This window comes from Pipistrellus hanaki (genome assembly GCF_964339955.1).
Source record: "Pipistrellus hanaki genome assembly, chromosome: 3".
NCBI lineage: Eukaryota > Metazoa > Chordata > Mammalia > Chiroptera > Vespertilionidae > Pipistrellus > Pipistrellus hanaki.
This window is the reverse complement of record NC_140505.1, coordinates 6,404,911-6,422,561: the sequence shown is the minus strand read 5'-3', so window position 1 is coordinate 6,422,561 and position 17,651 is coordinate 6,404,911. Positions and strand designations below refer to the sequence as shown.

The 17,651-nt window shown below is 55.5% G+C and overlaps 1 protein-coding gene across 2 annotated transcripts in view; it reads left to right on the top strand.

The window, feature by feature from the left end:
- Nucleotides 1-12,796, top strand: part of IRF2 (interferon regulatory factor 2) — a 68,689-nt gene extending 55,893 nt beyond the window's left edge. For both annotated transcript variants that reach the window (XM_084877764.1, XM_084877765.1), the window contains exons 7-9: nt 4,780-4,944; nt 9,323-9,369; nt 11,460-12,796. In XM_084877764.1, the coding sequence (XP_084733890.1) occupies nt 4,780-4,944; nt 9,323-9,369; nt 11,460-11,762 (515 nt within the window). In that variant the 3' untranslated portion in view covers nt 11,763-12,796. The remainder of the gene's footprint in view (nt 1-4,779; nt 4,945-9,322; nt 9,370-11,459) is intronic.
- Nucleotides 12,797-17,651: the final 4,855 nt, after the last annotated feature.

Here is a 17,651-nt window from a genome sequence, read left to right as displayed (position 1 = left end):
CTTATCTGATTTTTTGTCTTAAGTCACCTAGATGAGGGGAAACACAGTGGACTGAACCCCTTTTAGGTGCACAGGACTGAGTTTTGACAGGTGCATGCTGTTGTGTAACCACCACTGCCAGTCTAGTTAAGACAGGACATGTCATCACCCCCAATACATGCCTCGTCTGCCTGCAGCTTCTGAGACAATGACGTTAGACTAACCCAGGTCTAAAGAACCCATGTGCCGAAGGCCTTGGTTCCAGAAAACACGCGTGTTGAATCCGGTGTTTGCAAGCGGCGTGGGCCGCTGCAGGACACGCTCGGTCGGCGAGCCCGGTCTGCCCGTCTGTTCACTCAGCAGCGATCGCCGAGCTGCCATCCCTGCCGGCACCGTCTGCGGGGCCTGGGTCCCCGGCTCTCAGAGGCCCGGTGTGACGGGCGGGGACACACAGCCAGAAGCCGACAGAAGGCACACGGACTTAACGCCCCGCGGGGAGCAGGACGTCAGGAGCTGTCACGAGGCGGGTCACGCTGTCATTCTGGCTGAGCAGCGGGGACAGGGAGCGAGAGGCGCCCCGGAAGGAGAGGTCAGCCTGCTCGGGGTGGCCAGGAAGAGGCTCCAAAGAAGCAGGCATTGTGAGCGCTGCCTGTGGCTGGCCCTCCTCCCCTCCCCCCTCCCCCCTCCCATGTCACCGCCTCACTGAAGCCTTTGATTCCCTGAACTGGAAAAAAAACACTGCACTTCCTCCACCCTCATCACATGGCTGCTCCCCGCTTCCCCTTCCCACCGCTCTGCTCAACGCACTCTTTATTGCTGTGTGCAGCGGCAGCCCTGTGGCAGGTCCCAGACCACGTGATCTCCGCTCCCAGCACGTGACAGCAGAGTCCTGTGCAGAGTAGGTGCTCCATTAGTCTTGGTTAGTGGAATCACGGAGTTGGGCATTGTGGGAAAAGCAGTGAGGAGAGCCCTGCTCAGTTAGAGCTCGTCCTGCACACTGAAAGGTTGTGGGTTTGAGCCCGGTTGGGGCATGTGCAGGAGACAATGATCTCTCTCTCTCTCTCTCTCTCAAATCAATAAGCCAGTATCCTCGGATGAGGATTCAAAAGCAACAGTGAGGGAGAGGATTTGGGTCAGAGCAAAGGGGCAGAACTGGGAAGATGCTGAGCTGCCATGTCTGGGAAGGCAGTCAGTGTGGGAAGATAAAGCGGCTGTGACACCAGCCATGGGTATATGAGATCTGAATGGCCTGAGAGGGGGTACTGCGTGCACCCCCTCTCCTCAGACACATTCTGACACTGTTAGATTTCTGCTTCTAGGACTTGGGAAGTCTCGTTTCCTGCTGTCTGACTTTATTTGGGAGAAGAGGCAGGAGGAACTGAGAGGGGTTAGTGTCTTGCTCAGTGTGTGTCTAGTGAATGGCGTAATTTTAAAAATATATATATTTTACTGATTTTTTTTACAGAGAGGGAGAGGGATAGAGAGCTAGAAACATGGGTCAGCTGCCTCCTGCACACTACCTACTGGGGATGTGCCCGCAACCAAGGTACATGCCCTTGACTGGAATTGAACCTGGGACTCTTGAATCCGCAGGCAGACGCTCTATCCACTGAGCCAAACCAGCGAGGGCAATGAATGGCAACATTGATGTCCTCATGCTCAGAGAGGTAGCCCCAGGGGTCAAGTAAGAGTTGGGGATCCTGCCTGCCTTTCTTTTCTTTAATTTCCTCCCCTCCAGGAGAACCTGGGCAGCATCCATGTTCCCTCCCCTTCTGTACGCTGCGCTGTGGACCCTTGTCACACCCACGTCTCCTCTCCCGGCCCGCCCACCTCTCCCAGCCCTTCCCTACCTGACACACGTCTTTTCATCACCCCGAGACCCCCACAAAGCAGGAACCATTTCTAAACAAATGCTCGAGCAGCGAAAAGACTGTGAGCGTGGACCCAGGAGCGGGCCGTGAGGCTGACTGAGTGTCGCCTTCCTGCGGGCCCTTTGCGTTCACGTGCGGGACGGAGCACTGCACGCAATCCAAGCTGTGTGGCCTTGGACAAGTCCCTCCGCGTCTCTGGGCCTGGGTGTCTGTGTTTGTAACAGGATGGTGATGCTTGTCCTGCCAGAAAATGTTAAAATAACTTATACGTGATGGCAGCATGGGGAGGTCCGGGAACACAGCGTTATTCCTGTTAGATGACTGGTCCAGTTTTCGGGTGTGTTCCATCCAGTTAATTGCCCACTGGAGTATAAGGTCAGCGCTGGGTAAAAGTAGAGCAGGGCATTATGGGTAGAGCAGGAAATTAAAGCTATGATGAGTCACAGTGGCTAAAAAAATAAAAATAAAATAATGACCACACTAAAGGCTGGAGACACTGTGCCTGAGTTAGATTGTGCGGTTCAGTTGGTTGAGTGACATCCCATGCACCAAAGGGGTGCTGGTTTGATTCCCGGTCAGGGAAGAGAGCTGCATGGTGGGTTTGATTCCCAGTTCTGGGGTGTACAGCAGGCAACCCGATAGGTGTTTCTCCTCTTCTCTCTCTTTCTCTTCCTCCCTCCCTCCCCTTCCTTCTCTCTAAGCATGTCCTCAGGTGAGGCTTTAAAAAAAAAGATTATCCATCCACGCTGGTGGGATTGTAAGATGCTACGGCCACTCTGGATGGCAGCTTGGCAGTTTCTTGTAAAGCTAGACATGTAATTGCCGCATCACCCAGCAGCTGCACTCTTGGGATACATCACCCCAGAGAAAAGGAAACTTCCGTTTGCACAAAACCTGCGCACAGATGTTCTCTGTAGCCTGATTTGTAATGGCCAAGGAATGGACATGGCCCCAAAGTCCTTCAGAGGGCGGACAGACTGTGGGACAGCCAGACCATGGAATGCCACTCAGCAGTGCCAAGGGACCAGGTCTCGATACACACACCTCTTGACATACACATCCCGAAAGAATAAAGCTCCAGGGAGTTATGCCGAGTGAGAAAAAAAAGACAAGCTCAAAAGGTTACTGTGTGAGTCTATTGAGAACACAACTCGAAATGTCCAAGATTAGAGAAATGGGAAACAGGTTGGTGGGTGTGGGGAGTAACGAGAAGGGGCAGCTGAAGGAAGAGGGGTATGGTTACAGAAGGGTAATGTTGTGGGGTCGAACCCTGGAGACAAAATAAGACCACTGGAGGCTGCTAATGGATTAAAAAAAAGCAGGCAAGGATTTATTGAACTGGCCAGGATGGCCGAGAGAGCACCACACGCAGGTGGAGCCCACACTCACGACTGCACCATTCCAGGTGTAGGCAGTCCTTTTAAAGTTCTAAGCCACAAACATTTTCCTTTGTTCTAAATTCTAAATTCTAAAGGCTGGGAACAGCCCGCAGGGCTGGATATGGAATGTGGCCCTATCTTGCGAAAGCAGATAGTACAGAAGCAGAACTGAGCCAAGTTAATCTCTAAAGGTTATCTGCAGTTTCCACTCCTGGAGCTACTGAGTCAGTGGGACTCAATCTCCTGTGGTCCTGGTCCACAGGCACAGGAAAGTTACCTTTTGAGTTTCCAGGTCTCAGTCTAGAAGCTGAGGTAACTACCCTATTGTTTAAGCAAGTGAGTGAGTGCAGAAGCCAGAAGAGCAGTTAAAATTCAAACAGCAGTTTTTACCCAAGTGTGGTTGCTACTTCAGGTAACAGGAGATGCTTTCGAAGGTGACTGTGGGCGGGTATGTGAAGCTACATCTGTGATAAAGCTGCCTAGAACTACGTACACACCCATACGCACATGCAGGATCCAGCCTCCGAGGAGATCGGAGCGGATGCGTGGATGGCTGTCAGTAGTATCCTGACCTTGACCCGTGGTTCTTTTTTTAAAAATATATTTTATTGATTTTTTTTTTACAGAGAGGAATAGAGAGTTAGAAACATCGATGAGAGAGAAACATCGACCAGCTGCCTCTTGCACACCCCCTACTGGGGATGTGCCCGCAACCAAGGTACATGCCCTTGACCGGAATCGAACCCGGGACCTTTCAGTCTGCAGACTGACGCTCTATCCACTGAGCCAAACCGGTTTCGGCTTGACCTGTGGTTCTGCGAGGTGTAGCCATTGGGGGAAACTTGGGTGAAGGGCACACAGGATCTCTTTCTGTCATTTCTTACAACGGCGTGCGAATCTAGGATAATCTCAAAATAAAGTTTGATTTAAAAACGTGAGGCAGGATTCCGAGCCAGGTGGTCAGAATTCATCCTCCCCGTGTTCCGGGAAGTCGATGCGACTCGTGTGTGTGTGTGTGTGTGTGTGTGTGTGTGTGTGTGTTTGTGAGAGAGAGAACCGGGCTAGCGACTGCCCCACTGTTCTGCCCTCCCGCCCAGCGGTGGCGTGGCCTGGGGAGAATGGACAGGGCTCCCCACAGCTAGAAACGACTCAGTGGGCGGATCGGGGTGAAGCTGCTTCCTTCCTGCTAAGATTTGACCGTGTGTCTCTGAGCCCTAGGACTCAGAGCACAGCACACAGCTTTGTTTGGAGCGGGAGCAGAGAACAGAAATGGGTCCATTCCAGGCGCTGTCCGCCTGGGCCGGGAGGCAGCCTCTGGTCCTCCCACAGCCGGGGCCGGGCCTGGGCTGAGGTGAGGACGCTGGCAGGCCTGCTGGGAGCGGTCCCGGGAGCCCGGGGCCTGGTCTTCAGTCTCAGGGCCGTGGACACGTGGTCACTGAGACGCTGCGCCCTGGCCGGCTGGCTCTTTCGGGGAAGGCGTTCGGTCCTGAGGGTGTGTGCGGGAGCTGGGCCGGGAGGCGTTGGTGCATGACGGCTTCCTTTCTCTGAAGTTGTAGGACAGTCACACCTGGACAGCAACATCGAGGACCAAGAGATTGTCACCAACCCGCCGGACATCTGCCAGGTGGTGGAGGTGACCACCGAGAGCGACGAGCAGCCGGTCAGCATGAGCGAGCTGTACCCCCTGCAGATCTCCCCCGTGTCTTCCTACGCAGGTGAGGGGGGGGCTCTGAGGGCCAGGGGGGCTCCTTTCGTCGGGGCGCCAGCCCTGCCCAGCAGCAGCCTCCCCTCTGTCCCGGGAGCTGCTCTTGCTCTCTCCTGACCGCCATGCCTTGGACACGTTTGCTCCCACAGACAGGGCCTCCGCGTGTCTCCGCGTGATCGCCCACACATTTCCATGCATGACGAACACGCAATAACGTTTCTCTGGACACGCAAGTTCATTTGAGTCTATTTTATTGCACAAGTTCTCTGAAATTTGGAAGGGTGTTCGTGATGGAAGCCGAGCTGAGCATGCTGGGTAGGACCCCAGGATCATGTCCTCTGGTGCCTTCAGTGTTGGAAGTGAAGGGACTAATCCAGGGCACACGGTCGGTAGTAAGTGTTTGGGTCAGGACTTGGCCTTAGCCTTCAGACCCCAGGCCTCATTCCATTCCACCAGGTTTATGTGTGACTCCCACATACATTCCCCTTTAAGGAATCTATATGTAGTCTTGATTTTCAGAGAAAGGGGAAGGGAGAAGGGGAGAGAGGTAGAAACATCGATGAGAGAGAAACACCACTGATCAGCTGCCTCTCACATGCCCCATCCTGGGGATGGAGCCCGCAACCTGGGCATGTGCCCTGACCGGATATCAAACCAGTGACCTTTCGGTTCCTGGGTCAACACTCAACTGCTGAGCCACACTGGCCGGACAGTTCCCCTTCTTTTCCAACTCGGTGCAGCTTCTGATCGGGCCAGGCCGCTGAGCCCGTTTCCGACGGCCCAGGATCGGCCTGGCATGGCAGGCACCGGCCAGACGGGGGTTGGGACCTGCCCCAGTGGGTTCTCCATCCTCGCAGAGCAGGGATGCCTCCGTTCCCCACCATCATCGCATTGTCTTACGCTCCCTTCGCAGTGGTCCCCTGTTACGTTTGGGGACTCGGTCATAATGAGGAAATACAACTTCCGAGTCAGTCAGTGCTCCTGCTCGCAGACATTGGAAGCACGAAGCAGAGGCCCTGCCGTGAGTGATGCGGGCGGCTCTACCACGTGGCTCAGGAGTTCTTCCCAGCGTCCCCTGCCTAGCTGCCTGGGGCCACCCCACGGACAGGCCATTTGAGAGCTACCAGTTACTCAGTAACCCGAACCCTAACTGCCTGTCTAACTGACTTTTAAAAAATTATAGTAAAATACGCATCCCATGAAATTGGCCAGCTTTGCTATGTCAGCGGCATTAAGTGCATTCGAGTTGCTATGCAGCTGTCGCCATCATCAGCTCCAGAACTTGTTCACCTTCCCAAACGGAACCTCTGCCCCCCGTTATCCGCATCTGTCAGCCGCTCTGCTTCCGGGGAGTTCAGCTGCTCCGGGTGCCTCATCGGAAGTGGAGTCCTCCAGGATCTGTCCTTTGGGAAAAGGGCTTCTTTCATGGGGCACCGTGTCCTCAAGACCCTCCAGCCTGCCAGCCCGGCCCGGAGCTTCTGAGGCCCATGCGGACGTCCCGGGCCTTCAGACCTCCAGTTGTTCTCATTGTCTGGATTCTCCAGAGCCCTCGGGAGGGAGGCTGCTTGTTGGAGACAAAACGTTTCATCGCCGAGGCGTTCCCAGAGGCGTTCCCAGAGTCGACGGGCACGTGGGAACGTCCCAGTTCCTGGGCCCGGCTGGTGTCGGACCCTTCTGGAGTCCAGGCTCAGACTGGACAGTGTCCGTCTCACGAGTCGGGTTTGGAGCCTGCTGCTCAGAGAGGCAGCTGTTCTGGTTGTAGCTCCCTTTCCACCTGCGTGTTGCTATAGGATAGGCTGTTTGCCTGCTTTCCATGACAGGGTGTGGGTCTGTCTGTTTGTTTGTTGTGGTTTTTTTTTTTTTTTCTTTTCTTTTTTCTTTTTTGGTTTTGCTTATTCAACTGTATTTCAACCTCCACGAACCACTTCCATGCCTTTGCTTAGGAAACTGATATTTGGAGGCTGTTGTCAGCTATGTTCGCCCTCTGATCCCTGAACTATAATCCCAGCAGGATCACAGAACCACACTCGGTTGGGCAAGCCTGTCTTCTCTCTGGTTGGTTGGATCCATCACACTTCTGTCCTGCGGAGGGGGTCCCAGAGCCGGGCTGGGGAGCCCAGAGGAGAGGCATTGGTCTCTGAAAGTCCCCGAAGGGCCTCTTGCCGAGTGGGAAAGGAGAGCCGCCGGAGAGTTTGGATTGGAGCGGCGGGTGAGCTGGTGGGAGACCGGCTGGAGGAGAAGGCATGCTGCAAGGGACTGCCCGGTCACGGCCCAGAGAACAGAGATCGCGGGCCCGAACAGAAACCACTGCATTCTGCTGGGGGCGAGGGGAGGAGGGATAAAGGCTTCGAGATGAAGACCACTCTGCTTGGAACCTTTTACTCGAGCCCGAATGAAAGCGATTGAGCAAAGGATTGCGAGAAAGACATCCTCCTCAACTGTACTCACACGCATCGAACAAGAACCTTCCAGAAACTGTACCAGGACGTCAGCGTGCAGAACGGCTTTCCTGTGAAGCATACCGTCCCTCCTCCCGTATGTTCCCGAGAAGGTCTGGCCGAGAACACTGGGCTGAAGGGCAGCGGGAGCCTAAAGCAAGTGTCCTCCTGGAGCTCAGGAAGAGGGTCTTTGCGATCAGCCTGGCCCTCCTTCCCTCCCCCTCCCCCAGTGGCCTTGGGGAAGCAGACCCAGGAAGGTGAAATGGATGATTATGTACTTGTTAACACTCTCAGAACTGAGACCAGCAAAGCAGCTCCCAATGCTTTTTTAACTCCATTGTATTCGAAGTAAATAAAAAAGGCAAATTACAGGGAAAGGGAAGTAACACGATCTTGGATGCAGCAGCCCCAGGGGCTCGTCTGTGGAGTGAGCATCTGTGGGGTAAGCGTGGCCCCGGGAAGTGGCGGTGACAGTGAGGTCAAACAGGTGAGGTCAAACCGGGAACTGGGCCTGCACAACCCAGCAGAGCCCTTGGCGCCTGGTTCCCGGGCAGCCCGAGGGCCACTGCTCCCGGAGAGAGGGGCCGGTCCTCGGTCCTCGGCCACAGCGCCTGCTGCTCCTGCTCGAGGGCGGAAGGCACCGAGGCCGGCCTTTACCACGTGGGAACGGTGTGGCGTGTGGAGAGCCTCTGTAGCTACGCCAGAAACATGCTCTGCGCTCAGTGTCAACCGAAGCCAGAGCTCAGAGTCTGTGTCTTTTCTTGTCCCCGGCCCTCCCTCCCTCCCACTCCTCCCCAGCTGTGGCTTGGGCTGTGGGATCCCATTTTTGCATATTTCCAGCCCCAAGCACGCCTGTTGGCACTGTTTGTTTTCCATTGATGGGGAAAGGTACCGATGGGGGTGATGCGGAGTTGAGGGGGCATGACGTGTAGGAAAGGAAAAGAAACCTTGGATTCGGAGCCAGAGGAATCTCAGCCCAGCAGCGGGAAGCGGGAAGCCGGTCTGGAAGTTTCCTCAGAGGCTGGAGTGGGAGCCAAGACCTGTACCGGCCAGGGTCTGCGGCTCCAGGCCGGGTGCTGTGGGGACGGCTGCCTCGCCGGAGGAGCGGAGAGGCCGGCCTCTGGCTGCTGGTGGCCCCGTCGGCAGTCAGTCGGGCTGGGAGAAATCGCTGGAGAACAGGGACCCAGACACCTTGTGCGGGGTGGGGCCGTGTGGTCCGCACGCTCGCTCTCTCCGTTTAGGGGTGACCCTGCGGCTCCGTGTGTCCTCGGTTCTCCAGCCTGCGTTCCAGAGCCCGGTCTGCGCCCTGTGCGCTGGGTGGGCGACAGGGCCGGGCCCGGCCAGGCCCCGCTGCGCCACCGGCGGCAGGAAGTGGGACGCGGGGCCAGTTCCTCAGTGGGCCGGGGAAAGGCTTGGAGGCAGCAGACCGAGAGCTCTTGTCTGCTGGGGGAGGATGGGTGCCGCTCCACGAGCAGTCCTCCAGGCCAGACGAGGCCAGTGCACAGGCCGGGGCAGCCCTGGCCCGCCCAGCGGACGTTCTCAGCTCTGGCTGCCCTGCAGTCCTGCCAGTGAAGGGAACGGCCCAGCCTCAGGGTCTCTGACAGTCTGTGCATTTCAAGAGTTCTACCCTTTGTATTTGGTTTTCTCAAAACTGTGAACGCTGAGCAACTGCACATCATTTTTTAAAGGTTTTTTTTGCTTAAAAAAGGTTAACTTTTTTGCTTCAAACAATCTTGTGTCACACGGGAAGCGATGGCGCCTGAGGGGCCGTGGCCACTCTGGCATCTCCCAAGGTCAGTGTTTGACCTCAGGAAGGGGACGGAGATGGGGAGGTCAGGTGCCCATTTCGCTTCTGGAAAAAGAGGTGCGGATACGATTTCTAAATACCGCCTGAGCCTCGGGACAGTTTGCGGGCAGGAATGACAGCCTGTGTTTCTCTCCCGTGAACAGAAAGCGAAACCACCGACAGTGTGCCCAGCGACGAGGAGAGCGCCGAGGTAAGCACCCGCCGCTCCCACGCTCCTCACGTCCCTTCTCTTCTGGTCCCGAGTCCTACTCATGGGTGTGTGTGTGTGTGTGTGTGCGCGCTCGCGCGGTTAAGTGTACAGAACAGAAAATGTACATCATTTTGGGGTTTTGAATGATAACATGACACGTTGGGAACTGCCGTTGCCGTCGGAAAGAGAGAAGGAAAAGGAAACCGAAATGCAGGCCAGCCAATGCTGATGTTCCAACCACTACAAACAGCCTGATTCTCTGGCGGCAATCGTGTGTCCCCGTGACCCAGAGTGGGAGCCAGACGTGAGGATCTGACCTGACCGCGCTAAGCAAAACATCCCGAGTGCACCTGGAGCCCCGCCCGTGGGGCCCCTCCCCCTGCGCCCCGCTTCCTGCAGCCCCGCCCCCTGCGGGAGGTGTGTGGGTCCTGATTCCCAGTCACTGCTTCCCCTGGGTCGCCCGCTGCCAGGCTGCCCCGCATGTGGCAGGAGAGGGTTGTGGGGGTGGAAAGCAGCCCTGCCAGAGCCTGCTTTGGGTCTGAGTTAGAGGCGGGGAGTCTGACCGACTGGTGGCTGTTGGACTTGGTGGCTTCCCCGGGCACTACACGCTTCTGGTGCAGCCCAGGAATTCTTTTTTAAAAAATTTCTTTATTGATTAAGGTATCACATATTTGTCCTCAACCCCCCATTCCAACCCCCCCCCCCCATTCATACCCCCACCCCCTTATTGTCCTTGACCACTGGTTAGGCTCATATGTGTGCACATAAGTCCTTTGGTTGATCTCTTCCTTTTGTCCCCACCCTCCCTCTGAGGTCCAACAGTCTGATCCATAGCTCCTTATCTCTGGGTCTGTTTTTGTTCATCAGTCTATGTGGTTCACCATTTCCCCCAGATGAGTGAGACCATGTCCTACTGGAAATATACTTATAAGAATCAAAAATGAGACAAGCAATGATCTTTATGCTGAGAGGCATATGAATCAGTCTGTAGTGAGCTTCTTTCTGGGCCACCAGTTCTTTTGAGACCCAATTTCAATGAGCCCAGGAACTCTGAGAAAACAGTGCAGGTGTAGAGGCCCACAGACTTCCCAGCCACGTCTCCAAGGCCCGCCTTCCGGCTCCTTCTCGGAAGGAGGCCACCCTCGGGGGGAGCTCTCTGCTCGGCACCCCGGAGCTCCAAGCAGCACCCATTGGCCAGCCGTTCAGGGGCGCTCCCTGGGTGGGGCCGTTTCTCACTCCCCTCCCCCTGATGGGGCCATCCTGGAGGAACCAAGCCTCCATGGCCCCGGCCACCAGGGACGGGGCTGGGCACGGGCGTGGAGGGGACGCAGACACCACGCTGCTGCCCTGCCCTCCTGCCTGCACCGAGCGCCCTCACCGCGCTCCTGGGGGGCAGCCAAGGGGAACCAATGACAAGGGAGGGCTCCAATGGAGGGACGTAGGGCTGCTGAGCTCCCGCTCCTTCCACAGCGCTTAGGAAATTTCGTTTCCTGGCACGGGGGTTAGCGGTGCTTTTATGTTATTTTATTTTTATTTTTATTTTTGTATTTTTAAAAAATACATTTTATTGATTTTTTACAGAGAGGAAGGGAGAGGGATAGAGAGTTAGAAACATCGATGAGAGAGAATCATCGATCAGCTGCCTTTTGCACACACACTACTGGGGATGTGCCCGCAACCAAGGTACATGCCCTTGACCAGAATCGAACCTGGGACCTTTCAGTCTGCAGGCCAACGCTCTATCCACTGAGCCAAACCGGTTTCAGCTCCTTTTATTTATATTTATTTATTTATTTTTAAAAATATATATTTTATTGATTTTGTACAGAGAGGAAGGGAGAAAGATAGTTAGAAACATCGATGAGAGAGAGTCATCGATCAGCTGCCTCTTGCACACCCCCTACTGGGGATATGCCTGCAACCAAGGTACATGCCCTTGACCGGAATCGAGCCTGGGACCTTTCAGTCCCCAAGCCGATGCTCTATCCATTGAGCCAAACCAGTTTCGGCAGCTCCTTTTATTTTTTTAAGCCCTGGCCGGCCTACAGGAGGCCAGGAATACTCACGCCCTCATTCTTTCTCTCTGAAAGGGCCGGCCCCCCTGGCGGAAGCGGAACATCGAGGGCAAGCAGTACCTCAGCAACATGGGCACACGGAGCACCTACCTGCTGCCCAGCATGGCCACCTTCGTGACCTCCAACAAGCCCGACCTGCAGGTCACCATCAAGGAGGAGAACTACCCGATGCCCTTCAGCAGCTCCTGGCCCCCGTACCCCGACCACCCGCTCACCGCCCCCGTGAGCCCCGCGCCCACCGGCGGCCGGCCGGACCGCGAGGCCCGGGCCAGCGTCATCAAGAAGACGTCGGACATCGCCCGCGTCAAGAGCTGCTAGGCCCGCGGCTGCCCGGCGCTGGCCCCGGCTTTGTGCTGTGTGTCTGTGTTGCGTGTTCCTCTCCGACGCCCGTTCTGTACAAATCCAAGGCACAGAGCCTGGGCCGCAGGACAGGGACCGCCGGTCCGACGGCAGCGACCCGGGCTTCTCTCTAACTCAGGACGCCAGCCCGGCGGCAGGCGGCAGGCGGCAGGTGGCGGACGGCGCCTGGAGAGCCTGCTGGGTCCGGGGCCGCCCCCTCCAGCGCCAGGATGGCACAGGACCAACCCCCGGGGCGGCCCGGCCACCTCGCCAGCGAGCGGGCGGGTGGTCGTCGGAGCGAGCAGAGGAGAAAATGTGAACGAGCTGGGAGTGGTGATCCTTGTGAATATGTACATAGGGCAGTTCTAGCGACTCGCCGGCTTCTGCACCTTATCGTAAAGCACTTACAGACCGACCTTCTTGAGCCCTCGCCCTCCTTCTCCCTCACCCTTGGCCCTCCCCTGCCCCCCACCCGGTTCCTCTCCTCCTCCCCCTCCCCGGGCGGGCGGCTGTGGGCCCCGCACCCGGAGGAGGAGGAGAGGAAAGGGCCTTCTCCTCGGATGTCCCACGTGAAGACTGCTTTGAAGGAGAGAGAGAGGGAGCATCTTTCTAAATCTGCTATGCTTGAAGGCCACGCGGTACTAAGGAGAATGATCTCGGATCGTATGCAAATTCCCAGATTTGAAGACAAAAAAAGAGAGAGAGAGCGATAGAAAGAGAGAATACTCTAATTCTAACCAGAGCAAGCTTTTTTATTTTTTATACAGGGGAATATTTTATTCAAGGTATAAGAAAAAAATTCTAAATAAAATAAAATCGTTTTTTATCTTTTCTACAGCAAATTTATAATTTTAAGATTCCTTTTCTTGTTTCTCAGCAAGTTGTTATGACACCCTTGTGGCACACTGTTTTTTAATTTTGTAAAGGTGAAAAAGCTTTTATGAGCTCATGTAGCAATCAGATTATCCTGTGGATTGATAATAAATGAATATGATATATAGTTAAATTTTTAATGGGCGTCACGCCTTGGCTTTGTACGGACTTGGGAGCACAGTCACGGGACGGACAAAGGATCGTTGCTCCTTGGGGAACAAAACGTCTTCCCATTCTCACCGCAGGGAACGCCGGAGGCTCCTCCTGTGAGGGTGGGAATGGCCTTGATGGCCCGTCCCCAGCCAGGCCCTGTGCTCTGTGCTGCGTGTTTCACCCGAGTCACCCTCCTCGGTCATCACAGTTGTGCCCAGTGAATGCCTTTCCTCAAGGTCACTTAGGTAGCCAGAGTCAAGGGTGTGATTAGGCCCAGGTCTGGGGTGAAGATGGGGGGGTCCTTTTACCACCCACTGTCTCTGCTTGAGCGCATGCCACTGCCTCGTGCTCTTCTCCTCATCCAGGGGCGTCTCCGGATGACTGGAATGTCCCATCTATGATATGTCCCATCACGGGGGATGGCTGGAATGTCCCATCTATGGCCCATCACGGGCCCCCGGGCAAGGCATCTTCAGCTGGCCCTGTCTGCTGGGTTCCTATGCCAAGCCCATCTTCTTTCCAGGACCCGGGGCCACAGACGGAGGTCTCAGACGTAGGGCACGTCTTTCCAGTGAGAAGTGTGACCCCACACTCTTACCACCCGCTTGAATATACGTCCAGGTGTAGACCTGACCTTGGGCAGCCTCTGCGCTGACCTCCGCTCCCACGTGTCTGTGAAGCGGGGCGCTGAGGCTGAGCCGCTGCCCTCCTGCCCCGGTGGAGAAGAAGCCTGAGGGAGGGGGTGGAGGAGAGGGCTGAGTTAATATTTGAACAGGCTCCGCACGGTGGAGGACAAAGGGCTGGTTTTATGCCCGGGTGTGAGGCTGCAGAGGTAATTAGTGCTGTAAACGGCTGTGCCCTGAGCAGAAATTAACGAGCTTTTTGCCGGCCCGGTGGCGGTTGTGGTTGAGATGGCGCTGGGGGTGGTTGCTGGTTCTGTGAGGAGCACTGTGCGGGCCTAGGGTGACCTCTGAGGGGAGAGGGGAGTCGGGAGGAGGAAAGGTGCTCCAGCCTGAGCAAGGAGCTCTGGGCTCAGCCATGCCCTCCTCCCAGCTCTCCGTGCTGACACCCACAAGAGTTCACAGAAGCAGTAACCGAAGGGAGGCCTGAGTGCCCTCCTGGCCATCCAAGGGTTAAAGGCGGCCCCTCTTCTCAGTCCCCCTTCCCTCTTCCCAGCTCATGCCCTGCCCCTGCAAGCAGCTCTGCTGGCCCCAGACCCATGGCCGCCCCCTTCCCCCTGCCCCGCTCTGCTTCCTCCACGTCTGTGGCTACGGCCGGCCTCCCAGAACCTGCCAGGTGAACGGCAGTTCAGGGTTTGGAACCGCACAATCGGTGTCAGAGATCACCTCGCCCCTGGCTAGTAAGGCCGTGGAAAACAGAAGCACGTGTGCGTTACTTCGGAGAAAGGCTGTCTGGTCTCTAAGGGCTGCTTGCCAGTAGCTGACATGAAGACAAACCCCTGGGGCGTGTCCCGGCCCCTGCCTCAGTGTCAGTTAGAGGAAGTACCAAACATGTGCTTCCTCAGCCGGCATCTGTGTGAGCTGATAGGCTTTTAAGACGGGCCGTGTGTGTGTGTGTGTGTGTGTGTGTGTGTGTGTAAGTGTGTGTGTGTATGTCTCTGTGTTATGTCTCTGCGTGTGTATGTCTCTGTGTGTGTATGTCTCTCTGTGTGTGTCTGTGTATATGTGTACATGTGTGTGTACGTCTGTGTGTGCCTGTGTCTCTGTGTATGTGTACGTCTGTGTGTGTGTGTGTATGTCTGTGTGTGTGTATTATATATGTGTATGTGTGTGTGTGTACGTGCGTGTGTCTGTGTCTGTCTCTGTGTGTGTGTATGTGTGTCTGTGTGTGTGTGTGTGTGTGTCTGTGTGTGTATGTCTGTGTGTGCGGTGCAGAGTGACAGCCATCGGGACATTCAGTAGTCTCCATTCTCTGCAGCCAGCACTCGTCCCTCTCTGGTCCTGAGAACATGGTTAGCTGTGACCTGGGACTCCAGGGCAGGGGTTCCGCCTGGAGGAAGGCTGACGGAAGTCACAGGTCCCTGGTAAATCCATCCCCAACCAGGACACAGTGTCTGTGTTTGGGTGACAGGTGGGCCACAGGTGGTGTTTAGTCGACTTAAATGTTTTTAGAGAAGAAGAAACAGACATGGGTAAGAAATGCAGCACAAGCCGAAACCGGTTTGGCTCAGTGGATAGAGCGTGGGCCTGCGGACTGAAAGGTCCCAGGTTCGGTTCCGGTCAAGAGCATGTACCTGGGTTGCAGGCACATCCCCCGTGGGGGGTGTGCAGGAGGCAGCTGGTAGATGTCTCTCTTTCATCGATGTTTCTAACTCTCTATCCCTCTCCCTTCCTCTCTGTAAGAAAATCAATAATATATATATATATATATATATATATATATATATATATATATATATATATATTAAAAATAAATACAACACAAATGCATTGGAAATTAAAACCCAAAATAGTACCTTTTCTTCTCTTCCCCTCCCCCCCGCAAATCTACAGTGTACCAGCTGATCAGGTGACTGCCACTGAGAGGGAAATGGGAGCGAGGAGAGGAGGGAGCTGCTCCAGGACTCTGAACTTGTGCTCTGGGAGGTATTTTGCAAGTGAATGAAAAAGATGTTAAGCCCCAAAGGGCCTCTGCTCAGAGCCAGAGAGAGGGAACATGAGGCATTCCATTGGTCTGAGGCCATTCTTTGGATGCTGCATTCATTTGGTTTTAAAAGCCCCCTGTTATTCCAGCTACGGACAAACAGACCCAGATAAAAGGGGAGCATAAGCACCCCACTGTCCTGCCAAATTTCTGCGGAAGAAAGAGAGAAGGTGTGCTGGGGGAGCTGGCCAGCAGGTAGCCACGGGGGCCCCTGGAATCCCGGGCCAGCTCTCCGGGTTCGGCTTGGAAAGAGAATGGAGGTGTTCAGCTACCTCGTCCTGAAACTCCATCCTGTGGCAGAGCCAGGCCAGGGTGGTCAGGCCAGCGGGGCCTGAACCTGGGAGCAGGCTGCAGTAGACCCCTCCCCCGGGCTGTCACAGGCCCCAGGACTGTCAGCTTCTCGGGGCTGTGTCTCAGCCACATTTCCCTCCCACCATGTGGACAGAGGCTGGCTACCCAGTAGGCAGTCACCCCAGTGTCTCCTCTTCCTTGGGGTCATGTCCCTGGAGGTCAAGACCACCGGGCTGGGGCCCTAGGCTGCACCCTGAGGGAACATGACCAGCCAGAGCCCTGGAGAGGAGATCGGGCACACATTCTGGCCAGGAGACACCAGAAGGTGGTGGGTGAGCTGTTGCCTTTGGGAGGGCTGCCTGGCCTCTGGGCCCCATCCTCTGGACACAGACCATCCTGTACCTCCCCCTCTGCCCCCCAGGCACCGCTGGCCCTGCTGTGCAGGCGAAGGAGGGCTTTCGGAGGCTCCCTGCTGGGGCCAGGGTGCCGGCAGGTGCAGGGCTCTGTCTGCTGCTGCTGCTGAAAATAGTGCCGGGAGGAAGGAAGTGGCCAGGCCTAATAGCCGGTTTAGCAAAAAGGTTCGGTCTGTCCAAGAACTTGAGTCATGCTGTGGAAGCATCCAGATGCAGGGCCTCTCAGAGTTCACACGGCCTGTGGGGAGCATGGTCTGAGCCCCGTGGCCGGGGTTCAGCGGGGGAGCCGCGCCTGAGCCCCCGATCCTCCGCAGGCCGCCCTCGGAGGGCCGCCGTCCCCCGGGTCTGCTTTGTAAACACGCTGGAGCGGAGGCGGCTGGCCCTGCGGGGTGTACTGTGCTGGGTTGTGCAACGGCCGCACGGCCAGCCCCTCGCTCACACGGCTGGAGAAACACCCCCGTCACGTGCAGCAGCCTGTGCAGCAAAAACAGTTGGTTTTAGTAACACGACAGTTTTTGCAGGTGCAAAAAAAAAAAAAAAAAAAAAAGAAAGAAAGAAAAAAAAAATTCCGTACTGGCAGCATCTCTAAGTTTCAGTTTTGGTTGAGAGGAGCCTTTTAAAATGTAAACACCCAAACCTCCATCCCCATGCATCATCGGGGAAACAGAATAGCGTGACGTCCCGCCCCTCTGCCAGAAGCTTGGGCCCAGGATCTGAGAGTGCTCCGGATTCTCCACGTTCCCTCTAATGTGCCAGTTCAAAGATGCTGACATGTCAAATCCCCAAAATATACTTGATGATTCTGTCTGGAGTTTCAGAATAATGTTAGCAGCTGGAGGGGGTGCGTTCCTCAAGGCTAGAGATGGCTAAGGCCTCGTTCGTTCCTAGGATTTGCATGGATAGTGTTCGCTGCAGAGCTGGCTCTTCTGTCTTCCAATGGGATGATGAACTTGGACTTCTCTGGCCTCCCCTGCAAAATCCGGGGCGTAAATGCCACGTTTTCTCTGGGAAGCTCATGTGTTGTGTTTCCGATGTAACTGTGAAACACAGAAGGCTGTGAGCCCCGACTCAGTCAGTGGTCGGCAAACTCATGAGTCAACAGAGCCAAATATCAACAGGACAATGATTGACATTTCTTTGGAGAGCCACATTTTTTAAACTTAAACTTCTTCTAACGCCTCTTCTTCAAAACAGACTCGCCCAGGCCGTGGTATTTTGTGGAAGAGCCACCCTCAAGGGGCCAAAGAGCCGCATGTGGCTCGTGAGCCGCAGTTTGCCGACCACGGGTGAAGGTAAATAGAAATTCTAGCAAAAATGTAAAATGCAGCCCAGAGCTGCTGCTCAAATTTCACCCGGTGGCGTCCGGGATTATTGGCGACACAGCGATGACACGGGGAGGAAATCACAGGCCAGCTTAATAGGTTTGTGTTAGCAAACTTTTAACTGCAAAATTGATTCAAAGCAGGGGTGGGGA